Genomic DNA, 15622 nt, shown 5'->3' with positions numbered 1-15622 from the left:
ATTGAACAGGCCGGTGTGATCATATGACTTCCAACTGCAAACCTGTGTCTGGTCATGTGAATATTGTTACTATGTCTGATTGATATAATGGAGTCATGTTATTTTTGCTGCAACATCTCATTGGTGATACCGGTAGAACCACTGCCGGCATCTTTGGCAAAAAATAAAGGCACATCTAATATGTAGAATAAAGAGGAAAAATGTAACGACTAGAGTATGCCAAAGAAGCGGAGTAAGCGTAGCATCTCTTATTCACAAATCTACTCAAAGTAAAAAGTATTGCCGAGTAAAACCTCTCTTATAAGTACATTTTTTTTCTCTCAGAAACTTACTCAAGTAAATGTAAAAGAGTAAATATTGATCCCACCTTACATTTATGACCTCCTTTGCTCTAGCACTCCCCGATGATGATTGATGATTCCGTCCTATCCGACCCTCCATCTTTTTGTCCCCTGTGCACACCTTACAACCTTTGATTTATTGGGAATAAAATTGTATTTAACCTTACTCTATATGCGCATACATAACGACACGTATTATGTTATTGTTAATACTTTGATTTGACATCATCGACCCCGGTTGGGTCGCCTGGAGGAGGATGTATGACCCCAAACACCCGATAATTCCTGGAACATCACTGAAGATGTGTCCAGAGGCATCAGTAGATAAATAGACACAGTTAAAAAATGTTTCTTTTTTAAAAAATTTTTTTACTTCCTCTTTTGGGAACCATTTAAAGACCTCTTCTCTGTTCTACATGAAAATCAACTTGAGAATGTCACATAGGGAGATAGCCAATGTGTATTTCTGCATTTATTTTGAAATCATTAATTTAGTTTTCACCAACATTGTTAATTTATCAATTCATTTATTTCATAGAATTTAAAAAAATACACAAATTAATAATAATTAAAATAGATATGCAACTACAATACATATTTAATTTATGAAAGTTATGTGAAACGACCGGCTTTCAGTGGATGCTTCTCGCAAACAGTGACCTCTCCTGGCCGTTCCTCCTCTTCGCCTGGATGTTGTTCTACCTTGCATTCTTCTTTTTTTCGGACTTTTGGAATAATTAGGTCTCATGGCTAGCTAGAAAAGCTAACCAAAGTGAGTCTGAGAAGCTTCAGTGCTTTAAAATGAACTGATTCCATTATTTTGTTGCCTGATGGAAGAATGTCAACGAAAGCAGTATAGTAAGTTGGATAAAGACCTAACTTTCAACGTATTTATTTCCAGACAAACTTCTGAGCCTTTAAAATTGATATATTGATAGTTATGACTCAAATTCCAATATGTTTATCAATATTTTTGGAGTCCAAACTCTCCAACATGTTACACTGAAGTTTCAGCACCTGAACGTTTCTACTTCCGGTTCACTTGACGCAACATCTGTGTCGGGGACTTGCAGTTTTTTCATGTACGCTTCTCCAAACCAAACGAGCTCCTTCAAAGATCTCTCATCGGGTAAATACCGAAGTAAGGGTTTTATTGGACAAAAACCGTCCAATCTTAAAGCTTAGTAGAAGTCGTTTGGCTGTATATTGAAGTTTAACAGGCTTACATGACTTCGTTTTGCTTAGCTCAACTCGCTAGCCTAGACACGTTCACGCAATTCGATTGGTTTTACTTCATGCCAACACCGATTTGTAAATTTTGTTTTAAGGGGGTCAGGTCACCTGCTTTACAGAGGAGAGTGGAGGAAATCCAGGTCATGACGAACAACTGAAAAACGAAAGAAAATGAGGGTAAGATCACGACATTTGGTGTATTTTTCATGGAATATCAGACTTGTATTGGTGTGCCTGTGACCAGTGATTGTGACTGTAGGGCAAAATTCCCATATCTAACTCAAGATCAAGTGTAAAAATATATATGGCGGAAACCACTCAGGTGACTTGAAGTTCCGCTCGGAGATCCCCAATTTAGCCAACTTTCAAAATTGTCCGATATACATGTGTGATACATCATTGGAAAGCTTAAAATCTCAATTTTCTAGGGGAAGACAGTTTTTGACCGGGAGGGCATTTAAAAATATATATATAAATTAAACAGCCAAACCCTATTTGGAGATGAGAGCAGAATTTCAGACGCCATTACTTTAACGCGATATTATCGCGTACTTACCTTGTTTCGATTCAAAAACTTCATGTAGCATGTATCACTGAGTGTCAAGACACAGCTGTGAATGGCCACAGCTGGAGTTTTGGGGGATTTTATGGGTGAAACATGGTATTATAAAAAGGCAGAAATCGCAGACATCGAGCATTGGTTGAGATTTTCTTTTTCATATAGTTACCCTTTTAAACATTTTTTCCCCCCCAGATTTTCTTTGTTTGTATCCATTATTTACCATCTAACAGATCGGAGAAAATTCGACAGTAACAAAAAAAAATACAATTAAGCGATAGTTATGAGGTAGATATCAGTGACTTTTTTTACAGACACCATTTTTTTCATTGTGGCGTCATTTGTTTAAAAGTTCAAAATATGCAAGTGAATCATTTTTTTAGTTTTTTTTTTTTTTTTTACGAAATATTAGACATCAATTAATGATTATACACCAAAAAAAAGACAGACATTTTTAATAATAAATATAATTAATTACCTCCGATTTATGGCTGGGTTGAAACAAAAGCGGTTGCGCGACGTCTGTAAACGGGGGTTTCCAGGGTAACACTGACAAATTAAAATAGTTGGGGGGCTTAATGCTCGATGAATCTGCTATTGCAGCATATAGAGATATAGTTCTATCTAACACAACAGTTATATTGGCTTAAAATACAGCAGTTTCTTTTAAAGAGGAGTGCAAGAGCAGAAACTGCTTTTTCAGTCGTGTCTTAGTTTTCTGCCATATACATATATTTTTTTAACAAAGTGGTATTGGTATTGGCCGTTACTGCACAGCCAGGTATCAGTGTCAGTATTGGTGCCGAAAAATGGTATCGGTGCAACACTCGTTCTGAGTTTCAGAAAAAAACGCAGCATGAAAATCAGGGAAAAAGCTCGACTTGAGCAAAAAACGTGCTTCTTTTTTTCTTCCACCCAGAGTCCCGCAGACGTCACTGTAGAAGATCTTCACCCTGAGCAGCACAATCCCCTCCACATTAAACAGGAGGAGGAGTCCGACATGCAGTGTATCAAACAGGAGGCGGAGCCAGAGACCACTTACGTTAAAGAAGAACAGGAAGATGAAATCCCCACGTTTCCAATTTGTGACATTGTGAAGATCGAACAAGATGAAAGTCCAAGCGAAGAGAGCAGATCAGCGAAACCTTCGAGCGACGGCTCATTTCAGCACCTGACAACAAAAGCAGAGGGACGATCGCAGCCGGACGGCCTCTTAGCTCCGCTTTCGGGCAGCGACGACATAACGTCACATTCTTCTGACTTTAATACTGATGAGGAGGATGATGACTCTGATCAAAATGCTTCAAACAAGTCACCATTGAAAAGAAACAGTCAAGAAAGCGCGGTGAGGAAATCTTTTGCCTGTTCACTTTGTGATAAAATATTTTCTTGGAAATATTTAAAAACACACATGCGTACACACACTAGCGAGAAGCCTTTCGCCTGCACACTTTGCGATAAAAGTTTTTCTCAGAAGATTTATTATAAAAAGCATCAGCGTACTCACACTAGAGAGAAGCCTTTCACCTGCACACTTTGCGATAAAAAATTTTCACTGAGTTCTAGTTTAATTAGACATAAACGTACACACACTGGAGAAAAGCCTTTCGCCTGCACACATTGCGATCAAAGATTCACCGAGAAGGGAGGTTTAAGAAAACACTTAATTAGACACTCTGGAGAGAAGCCTTTTGCCTGCACACTTTGCAATAAAAGATTTTATCAGAAGTATCATTTACAATTGCATCTGAGTACACACACTGGAGAAAAGCCTTTTGTCTGCTCACTTTGTGGTAAAACATTTGCCGGGAAGGGAGGTTTAAAGCAACACTCAAGGACACACACTGGAGAGAAACCTTTTGCCTGCACACTGTGCAGTAAAAGATTTTTTCACAAGACGGATTTAAAGAATCATCAGCGCACGCACACTGGAGAGAAGCCTTTCGCGTGCACAGTTTGCGATAAAAGGTTTTCTTGGAAGGCTTATTTAGAACAGCATGAGCGTGCACACAGTGGGGAAAAGCCTTTTGTCTGCACAACTTGTGGTAAAAGTTTCGCCCTGAAGGGAGATTTAAACAAACACAGAAGGACACACACTGGAGAGAAGCCTTTCTCCTGCACTCTTTGTGACAAAAGATTTTCAAAGAAGACTCATTTACAACAACACACACGTACACACACTGGAGAAAAGCCCTTTGATTGCTCATTTTGCGGTAAAAGATTCACTCAGAAAGGAAGTTTAGTCTCACACGCAAGAACACACACTGGAGAGAAGCCATTTGACTGCTCACTTTGTGGGAAAAGATTCACTCATAAGGGATGTTTAGTAACGCACACCAAAAAACACACTGTGGAAAAACCTTTGAATTGTAATGTGTGACCAAATATTCTGATTCCTGCCAAGCATTTACAGTGGGAAAAAAGCATTTTATAATTCCCTTATGCAATTTCCCTTAAAGTGCCTATGACAGGATAAAAGTCTTACATAGCATTAATATGTGAATTAGTGTCATATTTTGAGACGGTTCGACTATATACAACAATTTGGCAATGCGCAGAAATTAGTCTTTTAATCTGGCGTTTAGCCCCTGCCTGTCATTTAAGCGCTCTTGCGTCCTCGACTAGAGGATGACGTCGGCAGGGTCATGGTTTCATCTGATTTAGAATTCAAACCATTGAGCGGGAATTATTCAGAACTAGGAAAATGCGACTGACTGGATCAAAATGTCATGATTGTTTCACTCTCTCTCCCCCAATATTTTGACAGGATATTCTATTTGTCTAAGTATTTTTCCCCAATTGTTAAATAAATGGTATAGTCATGACAAATAACAGTCAGTACGATATGGCAAAATTACTCCATATTGGTCAAAACTATCGACTTCTTGCACCTCATGAATGATATTTTATGCCACCGGAGTTAGTTCGGCTTTTTTCATTTCCCTGCCCTGGCTTCGGAGAGTGTAAGCAAACCAGGAGACGTGACATCTACCGACATGCTAACCTAAACCAAGCGGCGTTTCGAAGTGTTATTCTTGCCTTTCGAAGCGAAACATCATACAAAACTACCCCGGACATGTCACACGGTGTCAGGGATGTTGATTGTCTTCGCCGATAGGTAGACCCCATCCCTCCCCAGGCGGCAAGCAAGTTACAGCTCGTCACTCCCCTGCTGTGGGCAGGAGAGCTCGTTTGCCTTGGATTTTGCCCCCTTATAATATTTTGTTCCCAAAGCTGTTGTGGCTGTGAATAAGCGCTCTTTTACATTCACTTGGACTCTCAATGTCATCCACAGGTGCTAAATAAACAAGTATCACCGTAAGCATACGTGTTCAACACGAATATGGCGTAAATTAATGCTTAACTACACGGCCAAGACGTGAATGGGAACTTTTTAAAACCCAAAAAGGCTCACACGCCTCCCTGATGCAGCAACAAAACCCTGCAGCACATTTGGCTGGCGTGATGCGAAAAATAAAAGAATTAATCAGCAAAATCAGCTGGACCCGCAGTGCATCTGTATGATATAAAGTTGGGCTGCAGCTATTGAAATTTTAGTAGGCGATTAATCGATGTACTAGTTAGTTCGAATAATCGAGTAATCGGATAAGGAACATGAAAAATTAAAATATCTGAGGTGAGCCTGATACGGTATGATTTTTTTTAATGAGGATCTATGTACAACAAAAGAACAATTGGCTAACTTACATAGAAAATCTTAAATGCTATAAAATGCTCAAGTTTTTTTTTACAATGCTCTTAACAAATGGTTCAGACACATATTCCCACAAAAAACGGCTATAAACTAATTAGGGCTACAGCTATCGAATATTTTAGTAATCGAGTAATCGACTGAAAATTCTATCGATTAATCGAGTAATCGGATAAAACAAATATATTTTTTGGTGAAGAGCAATTATAAATATACATGAGAAAACTAGACATTTCATCTAATCTTGAACCATTTTCAGTCAATCAATGTCTTTATTTTCGATGTATATTGTTGAAAACAGCCAACAATTGCATCTCAGATGTAACTAGAATTAAAAAAATAAAAAAAAGACTAATTCACTGCTTTCACTCAAAAACCTTTAGATCTTATAAAAAAATAAATAATATATATATATACATATATATATATATATATATATATATATATGTATGTATATATATATATATATATATATATATGTATATACATACCTAAAAATGCCGTTACGCTTGATAACACACATCACTTAAAAGTTAGGATTTTTCCCCACGTGTTTCAATTGAATTTCTATTTGTGGCAAGCCATTTTTAAGTTCTAGTTAAGTTTTAAGTTAGTCTAAACTGTAAGTCCTGATAGGATTTTGAGTTTTTGCAGTGTTCAAAATAAATGTATGATACAGGCTGTATTGGAGCACATTAGGGACCAGTGCTACTTGGTGTTTTATCCAGCAATGACTACTGAGCTAAAATTGATAGTTAGCATTATTGAGTTTTTATTTTACACCCTCATCACTCCACAACGCTATGTTATGTTAAAGCCTGTATGTAAGACACTGCTTTAAGATGGCGGCTATTTACTAACGCTGCCCAGAGGCGGCCGAGTCTATCAATGCGCATCTAGTTCAACATACATTTGAACTCTATGAGACTCATCAGACGCTACCTACCAACGTAGCATCGTGCGGGCTAGTATGTAGCAACGTCGGCGTCGTTTGTAGCGGCTGTCGGTTGCAGTAAGTTTTGTCTTTTTTCTGTGCTTCGTCCTCTACGCACGTGACATCAGCGCGTTGTCCCGCATTAAAAGTAGTCAGCGCAAAACGTGATGCTTAGAGCTGTCAAAATAAACGATTAGTCGAGGTGAATAAAATTACTCGGATCAGTTTTTAAACTCAAGTTACTCGAGTTGCTCGAGTATTCGTTTCAGCTCTAAAACTAATTAATGAATGCTTAAAAAAAACCATTAGCTCAAACAAAACTTAGCTTATGTTGGTCTTAACAGGGAGCAGTTGGATTCAGCCATGTGAAAAGAGGCAGACCAGAGGGCAGTGTATCCAGCCTAATCAATAAAACGAAATGCAAACACTTGCAAAATAAACCATTACAACGCCAATTTAATTAAACGAATACTCGAAGCAACAAAATTTAATTTGAATATTTTTTGTGATCGAATACTCGAGTTAATCGATTAATCGTTGCAGCACTAATATAAAGCAATGCTGTATTGTGAGATGCTGACCCAGGTGACGTCACATTCGCATTCGTCCTCAATCCGAGACTACAGCCAAAAGTCACTCTTTTCATGGCGTAGGATTCAAAAATTGAATAAATAAAACGATTGCTTCCACACACATCCAAGCGGTCCATTTCATTCAGGAGCATAAAATACTGTGTGAAATATCAAATAAACATGCTTTTTGGTGTGATAGGCACTTTAAGCCTCTTTGGAAAAAGTTGTTCAAGTGATTTTGCAGGTCCTGTTCTTTTTTCACAACTTTCCAATGTTCAGATTTTCTTAATTGAATAAATGAGTTACATGTCTTTCTGTGGAGATTGTTCCATAATTTATATACTACTTACTAAAGCCCATTTCAAACCTGTACATCGGTAAACTGACGTGGGATTCAGCCGGGTCACGGCTTTCATACATGGGGAAATGTCCCGGGAATAAACCGGGTTGTATGTGTGAAATTGGGTTGCCGAGTTTGAAATCCTCTACGTTGTGCTGGTATTTGAGTATATTTATTTTGTGGTATTATCGGCTCTCTTCCTAGCGTTTATTGTTTTAGGTGCTTTAAGTTATTGTTATTGATCCCTGTCGACCTACTGTCACTGACCCATTGTGTTATTCACAATCGTGTGTATTTTTTGTAATAAATAAACAATTGAACACATCCCTCCATTGTTGTCTGCTTTGAGGTACAACCTTGTTTCCACAGTTGTGGACCCTTATATCGGCAACAAAATAAACCACACATTTCCAAAGATGGACAATACTCGCTTCCTCAGCTCTATGATCCACTAGCAATTTTTTTTTGTTATGTTTTTGGTTTAATTTAGCCATTTCCAGTTTGCCATGTTGATAATTGTGATGCTTGTTTACCGCTTTTCATCTTATTGAGAAGAGGAAATTACGATCAGCCTGCCATGATTTTTACGTCTTCAGCCTTCGTGCTGTGACCGTGGAATTAAACGCGTGCTTTCACACTTCAGAATACTAAGACGCGACCCGTTAAATATAAACATAATCTCCATGTCAGTCGACCAGGGAAATTGATTTCACTCACGGCGGCTACCCGTTTAGAGCTCAGGATTTTAACAGTGTTCAGGTCTGTGTGAAAGGGGCTTAAGGGTGTTTTTAAAACAATCGATTCTGAGGTATATCGCGATATTCCGTCATGCAGTTCTCGTACGATTTCAGATTTTTTTGTATCGCTCCTTACATGTGTTTTTTGGGTGGAAATAAACAGTTCAGTGGCTGCACTTCTCTCGTCCAGTAGTTGGCGGCGCACAGCAGCATTGCCTTGCAGTCTGCTAAAGTAACAGCATTCGACTAGTTCATGTAGATTAATGTTGCACCCATACCATTTTTTAGCCCCGATACCGATACCTGGCTGTGCAGTATCGGCCGATACCATACCGATACCACCCCGTTTTTATACACACATATATATATTATATATATATATATATATATACATATATATAATTTTTTTCCCAAAGAGCTACATAATTGGATGTGAAATCATTACTATCAAGGCTTTGTCAGGCTGTTACTTACCTTTGCAAAATAGGAAAAAGTACACTAAACCCTAGTAGACAATAGTTGAATAAACCTTTGGCTCTCAAAGGCCAAAATCGTGCTACTTTTGTCAAATTAATAAAACATGTATAATACTAGCCCAACAGTAAGAAAGTAAAAATAAATTCACTATAATAAACTCTGAATGAACTGAATAAACTTTTTCAAACCTCTCAAAGGCCAAACAGTGCAACTTTCATGAAATTTTTGTCACATTCTGCTGCTGGTTAGATTGTGTTTTGTTGCTGGGCTGGTAGTGGGGGCGTTCCTGACGTCGCACCTGAATCCAATGCAGGCTCATCAATGCAACATTTAAGCACGGGTGATCTCAGAGAAGGTTGCCAAGATATTTGCCTTGCTGATCGCCATTTGACATCTCGCACTATCGTCTCGCTACATTTGCTTGTTATGCCCCTGCATTGGGTTTTTTCTGTTAGTGTGCTGCTCTCGTTTGTAACCTCTACCCTGTGCAGGTATTTGAGTGTTTTTATTTTGGCTTTTTGGCTCGCTGCCTATCGTCTTAGTTAAACTTTGAGTTTGAAGTATTGAGCTCCGTCGACCTGCTGTCACGGACTCCTTTTGTTATTTCTACTCAGTTCCCAAATTTTTCTAACAGTTCCCAAATTACTGCGGCATTTCTTTCAGTAAACGACAATAAAAGTAAAGTAGACGTAGTGAACTGACCAGAGATTGTTGCTCCGGTCCAGCGCCCTTCCTCTGGAGACTGGAGAGCAGTCCTGCTCTTCCAGGCTCAAACTCGTCGTGTTCGTTCACGTTTCGTCTTCAAATGTTTTTATCAGGTTCGAGGTATTGAAACTGGCCGATTTAACTCAACATCTCGAAACTTTCAGGCCGCAAATCTTGCATGCAACCATTGATTTTAATCGACGGGATTTCTATTTTGAAATATTTCCCGACCGCCGCCATTTCTCCTGGTTTGTTTTTCCAATTTCCTCCATATGAAAAAGCGCCCTTGTCATTGGTCAGAGTGGCTATTGGCCCGCTCTCATTGGTCTGGAGCAGGCCAATAGCAATAGCTGCTTGGTGTTCACGTGTCATCACACAACACAGAGACAGAGTGTAGTGAGCGCCAGGAGGAAAAAAAGGCTGCGGTCAAATTTTATAATAATGGACCAGTAAATGGTATCGGCGCCGTCTTTGTTGGTACTCGCCGATACCGATACCACCATTTCGAGCCGGATCGGCGCCCCCTGCCAATACTGGTATCGGTATCGGTGCATCTTTAGTAGAGATATGTGTAAGTCAGCCTCTAGTGGTTGACCACCATTACTGGGGTGTTTACACACACATACTGTATAGCAGACATTAGCTGCTGCTGGCTATGTGCTGCGGGAGGCACACCTCACCAATGGCGGACGGGTTACTTCGTCGTTTTGCCCGGATTACTCCTTTCAAAAATCTGGAATTTGGGTTCTTTTTTGGCTTTTACTTCAAAAACGGAGGTATGGAGTATTTAGAATCCTGCCTTTTAGCAGGTTTGCAGTAAAAAAGACAAAATGCTATAATGAAAGCCATACGTTGTTCAAACATAAAAAAACATTTTTGCTTGAGTGCTGGATGAAGTTTCTGGAATACATTGATGTAAATGTACTTTTATGCATACATGGGCATGCATGGAGACTGTGAGAAGGCACGCAGGGCAGTGCCCCCCCAATGGTCAAATAATGTCATCGCATGTATTTGACCTTTCGATACAGGTAGTCCCCGGATTACGATGTAACCAACTTAACGTGACTGTAACTTTACGACGTCGGAGACTCGGCCACCATTTTGTCTACGGTCGTTTTTTTTTTTTTTGTCGTGTAAACAGTAACTTATTATACCACACAGTATTTATTTTGTTAATATGATTATTTTTCCTTTCGGTAAAATGTGAATATATTTTTATAATGCTAACTTTTGTTTTGTGATGCATGCTTTTATTTTGGCGCAGGTAATGTAGAGCAGGTTTTACTTCCCCGTGCGAGTAGAGCGCATGTTCACACGAAGAAGAATGTATTTGCGCACAGGAAGAAGAGCGCACGCGCACACACAAGGAAGAGTGCTTTTGTTCCCACGAAGTGAGAGAGAGGGGAAGATTACAGCTTAGCTCGGTGTCTTGCTAGGACTTATCTCCAACGTCAAACACAGTGCAATGACATATGAAAAAAATGTTTTTGCATGGCTATTTTAAGATATTGTGTATTTCAGCATTTATTTTGAATTAATTCAGTTTTCATAAACATTCTTTTAATTCATCAATTCATTAGTATTATAGAATTTTGAAAATACAAAAATGAATTATGATAAAAATATATATGCAATTACAATACACATTTAATGAATCAAAGTCACGTGAAACAACCAGCCTTTAGTGGAGGCTTCTTGCCAACAGCGACCTCTCCTGGCCGTTCCTTCTCTTCCTCTCGATGCAGTTCTCCCGTGCATTCTTTGTCTTTCGTACCTTAGGAGTAATTAGGTCTCAAGGCTAGCGAGAAAAGCTAAACCAAGTGAGCCTGAGAAGCTTCAGTGCTTTAAAATGAACTGATTCCGTTATTTTGTTGCCTGATGAAAGAATTTCAACGGAAGCAGTCTAGTAAATTGGATAAAGACCTTACGGCCAACGTATTTATTTCCAGACAAACTTCTGAGCCTACCAAATTGAGTTATTGATAGTTACGCCTCTAATTCCTATATATTTATCACACCTATTCAATATTTTTTAGTCCAAACGCTCCAACATATTACACTGAAGTTTCCGCACCTGAACGTTTCTACTTCCGGTTCACTTGACGCAACGTCTGTGACTGTGCACATATCGGGGACTTGCAGTTCTTTCGTGTACTCTTCTCCTAACCAAGCGAGCTCCTTCAAAGCATTATCAACGGTAATACCGACGTAAGCGTTTTATTGGACAAAAACGTCCCGTCTTAAAGCTTGTGTGAAGTCGTTTGGCTTTATGTTGAAGTTTAACATGCGTACATAACTTTGTTTAGCTTAACTCGCTAACCAAAACACGTTAACGCTTTACGATCGCTTTTACGTCTTCATGCCAACACTGATTTGTTTTTTGTTTTTTAAGGGAGGGTCACCTGCTTTACAGACGAGAGTGGAAGATGAGGAGAGGAAATCCAGGTCACGACAAACAACTGACAAACTAAAGAAAATGAGAGTAAGATCACGACATTAATTGTGGCCTATACTTAATGGAATATCAGACTTGCTTTGATGTGACTGTGACCAGTGATTGTGACTGTAGGGCAAAATTCCCATGTCGGACTCAAGATAGAACAAGTGTTAAAAAATATATATGTTATGAAGGTTCCGAAATGTACAGGAAGTGACTTGTAAGAAGTATTTTGATCCCTGTTGGCCCTTTCCCTTTATGTCGGAAATGGTTCATTACTCAAAGCTTCATTCATGGTGAACATGGGGGTCACCTGCTGTCATGTCATCTGCTTTTTAAAATTTCTGTTGACAAATATTATGTGACGATAATTACCATTATCATTTTATCGGCCACGGTTACGAGTACGTAATAAAGTGTTTTTACTTTATCCACAGCTAAAGGGTTCTTAGTGTCAGAAAAAAAATGCAACATGAAAATTTGGGGAAAATCTCAACATTAGCAAAACACGTGATTTTTTTTTTTCTTCCACCCAGAATTCCGCAGACGTCGCTGTAGAAGATCTTCACTCTGAGAAGCACGATCCCCTCCACACTAAACAGGAGGAGGAGTCCGAGATGCCTTGTATCAAACGGGAGGCAGAGCCAGAGGACCCCGACATCAAAGAAGAAAAACAGGAAGATGAAATCCCCAAGTTGCCAATGTGTGTCAGTGTGAAAATCGAAGAAGACGAAGGTCCGAGCGAAGAGAGCGGAGCAGCGAAACCTTTGAACGACAGCTCATTTCAGCACCTGACAACAAAAGGAGACGGACAATCACAAACAGACGGCCTCTTAGCTCCACTTTCGGACAGCGACGACGTAACGTCACACTCATCTGACTTTAACACTGATGAGGAGGAAGATGACTTTGACCAAAATGCTTCAAAATCCTTAAACAAGTCATCATTGAAAAAAGACACTCAAGAAAGCGTGGTGAGGAAAGCTTATCCCTGCTCACATTGTGATAAAACATTTTCTTGGAAACATCTTTTAAAAACACACATCCGTACACACACTGGGGAGAAGCCTTTTGGCTGCACAATTTGTGGTAAAAAATTCTCTCAGAAAGGAAGTTTAGTCTTGCACGAAAGACTACACACTGGAGAGAAGCCTTTTGCCTGCTCACTTTGCGGGAAAAGATTTTCTCAGAAGACTTATTTAAGAAAGCATCAGCGTACACACAGTGTAGAGAAGCCTTTCGTCTGTACACATTGCGATAAAAGATTTTCTCGGAATTCTAGTTTGAGTAGACATAAACGTACACACACTGGAGAAAAGCCTTTCGCCTGCACACTTTGCAATCAAAGATTCACCGAGAAGGGGAGTTTAAACAAACACGCAAGCAGACACGCTGAGGAGAAACCTTTCGCCTGCACACTTTGCAATAAAAGATTTTATCAGAAGACTAATTTAAGATTGCATCAGCGTACACACAGTGGAGAGAAGCCTTATGCCTGCTCACTTTGTGGCAAAAGATTCACCCAGAAGGGACATTTAAAAAAACATACACTCACACACACAGGGGAGAAGCCTTTTGCCTGCACACTTTGTGATAAAAGATTTTTTCAGAAGACCGATTTAAAAAATCATCAGCATACACACACTGGAGAGAAGCCTTTCACCTGCACACTTTGCGATAAAAGGTTTTATTGTAAGGCCTATTTAGAACTGCATCAGCGTACACACAGTGGGAAAAAGCTTTTTGTCTGCACAACTTGTGGTAAAAGATTCGCCAACAAGGGAGGTTTAAACCAACACACAAGGACACACACTGGAGAGAAGCCTTTCGCCTGTACTCTTTGCGACAAAAGATTTTCAAAGAAGAGTCATTTAGAACAACATACACATACACACACTGGAGAAAAGCCTTTTGCCTGCTCATTTTGTGGTAAAAGATTCACTCAGAAAGGAAATTTAGTCTTGCACGAAAGAATACACACTGGAGAGAAGCCTTTTGCCTGCTCACTTTGCGGGCAAAGATTTTCTCAGAAGGTAAGTTTAGTATTGCACACAAGAAAACACACTGTGGAAAAACCTTTGAATTGCAGTGTGTGACCAAATATTCCAATTCCTGCCACGCATTTACAGTGGAAAAAGTATTTCAATTTCCTTATGCAGTTTCCCTTAAGCCGCTTTAAAAAAACTTGTTCAAATGATTTTGCAGGTCATGTTCTTTTTTACACCTATCCAATATTCTGATTTTCTATATTAAATGAACTGAGTTACATGTCTTGCTGTTGGGATTCTTACACAACTTACATACTGCTTACTAAAGCCCCTTTTAGACTTATATCCTGGAAAAATACCCGTGTAAGGTGACACAGGATTTAGCCGTTTCATGGCTTTCACACATGAGGAAATGTCCCGGGAATAAACCGTGTTGTATGTGTGAAAGTGGGTTCCCAGGTTGGTGTCTCGGCACTCTGTGCAGGGAGGGCGGCTGGCGCGATGTTATAACCCTGACATTGTCATTTTAGGTAGCGTGCTGGGCACCGTTCGACACTTTGAACTCTCGAATGTCGTGCATTTGCAAGGCTTGTTTGTCCGCCGCCCTTCTTTTGAAATCCTGTAGGTTGTGCTGTCATTTGGGTTTATTTATTTTGTTGTCCAATCTTCCTACCGCTTAGGGTAGGAATGTTGTCACGGACACATTGTGTTATTCCCCCTTTTCCGCGATCGTGTGTATTTTTGTTTGTATTTAATAAACCCTTGAACGCATCCCTCTGTTGCTTTTTGATTTGAGGTACAACCTTGTTTCCCCAGTTGCGGACCCTAACATTGGCAACAAAATAAACCACACATTTCCAAAGATGGACGATGGACTCTCTTCCTCGGCTCTACGATCCAGAGGCAATTTAATTTCGTTATAATTTCAGTTTAATTTTCCCATTTCCAGTTTGCCATGTTGATCATTTTAAATTATAATACTGCGAAAAAAAGAGGAAATTACGATCGGCCCGCCATGATATTTACGTCATCAGTCTTAGTGCTGTGACCCGGGAATTGTAACCTGAAGTTCAGGGCAGACATTTTCAAAGATGGCGCTGCCCATATTTCGTTCAGTAAACTTGTCTATATATAAATCAACTTTAGACTAGAGTCACTTGAGGACATTCCCAATGCGTATTTCTGTTTGTATTTTCAATTTGTTTATTTTATGAATTCATTTATAGCATAGAATTTAAAACATAAAGCTGAATAATGATTTGATAATGATAATGATGAATACAATATATATAAGCAACTATAATATGTATTTCATTGATCAAAGTCAGAAACAACCTGCTTTGAGTCCAGGCTTTTTTCCAACTGGGAACTCTCTTGGCTGTTCGCTCTCCTTGCCTCGAGATAGTTCTTCCTTGCACTCTTCTTCTTTCGTACTTTAGGAATAATTAGGTGTTAAGGGTGGCGGAGAAAAAAAGACTCAATTAAATGAGCCTGAGAAGCTTCAATGCTTAAAAATGAAGCAAGTACATTGTAATGTTCCTATGTGGAAGTGCAGCAGAAGCAGTGCAGTAAATTGGATAAAGT

The 15622-nt window shown here is 39.3% G+C and overlaps 1 protein-coding gene across 2 annotated transcripts; it reads left to right on the top strand.

Moving 5' to 3' along the window:
* Window positions 1-1343: 1343 nt before the first annotated feature.
* Window positions 1344-14802, top strand: LOC130924147 (oocyte zinc finger protein XlCOF6-like). Of its 2 annotated transcripts, none has more exons than XM_057850538.1 (5): window positions 1344-1470; window positions 1670-1751; window positions 3053-3478; window positions 12006-12095; window positions 12587-14802. In XM_057850538.1, exons 2-5 carry the CDS (start codon window positions 1746-1748, stop codon window positions 14144-14146), a joined length of 2082 nt encoding a protein of 693 aa, XP_057706521.1. In that variant the 5' UTR covers window positions 1344-1470; window positions 1670-1745; the 3' UTR covers window positions 14147-14802. The 2 variants fall into 2 exon arrangements, with proteins under 2 accessions (XP_057706521.1, XP_057706515.1); XM_057850532.1 differs by having other exon boundaries at window positions 1383-1482.
* Window positions 14803-15622: the final 820 nt, after the last annotated feature.

Source organism: Corythoichthys intestinalis, chromosome 1 (assembly GCF_030265065.1).
Source record: "Corythoichthys intestinalis isolate RoL2023-P3 chromosome 1, ASM3026506v1, whole genome shotgun sequence".
Lineage (NCBI taxonomy): Eukaryota > Metazoa > Chordata > Actinopteri > Syngnathiformes > Syngnathidae > Corythoichthys > Corythoichthys intestinalis.
This window is presented reverse-complemented; position numbering and strand designations above follow the sequence as displayed.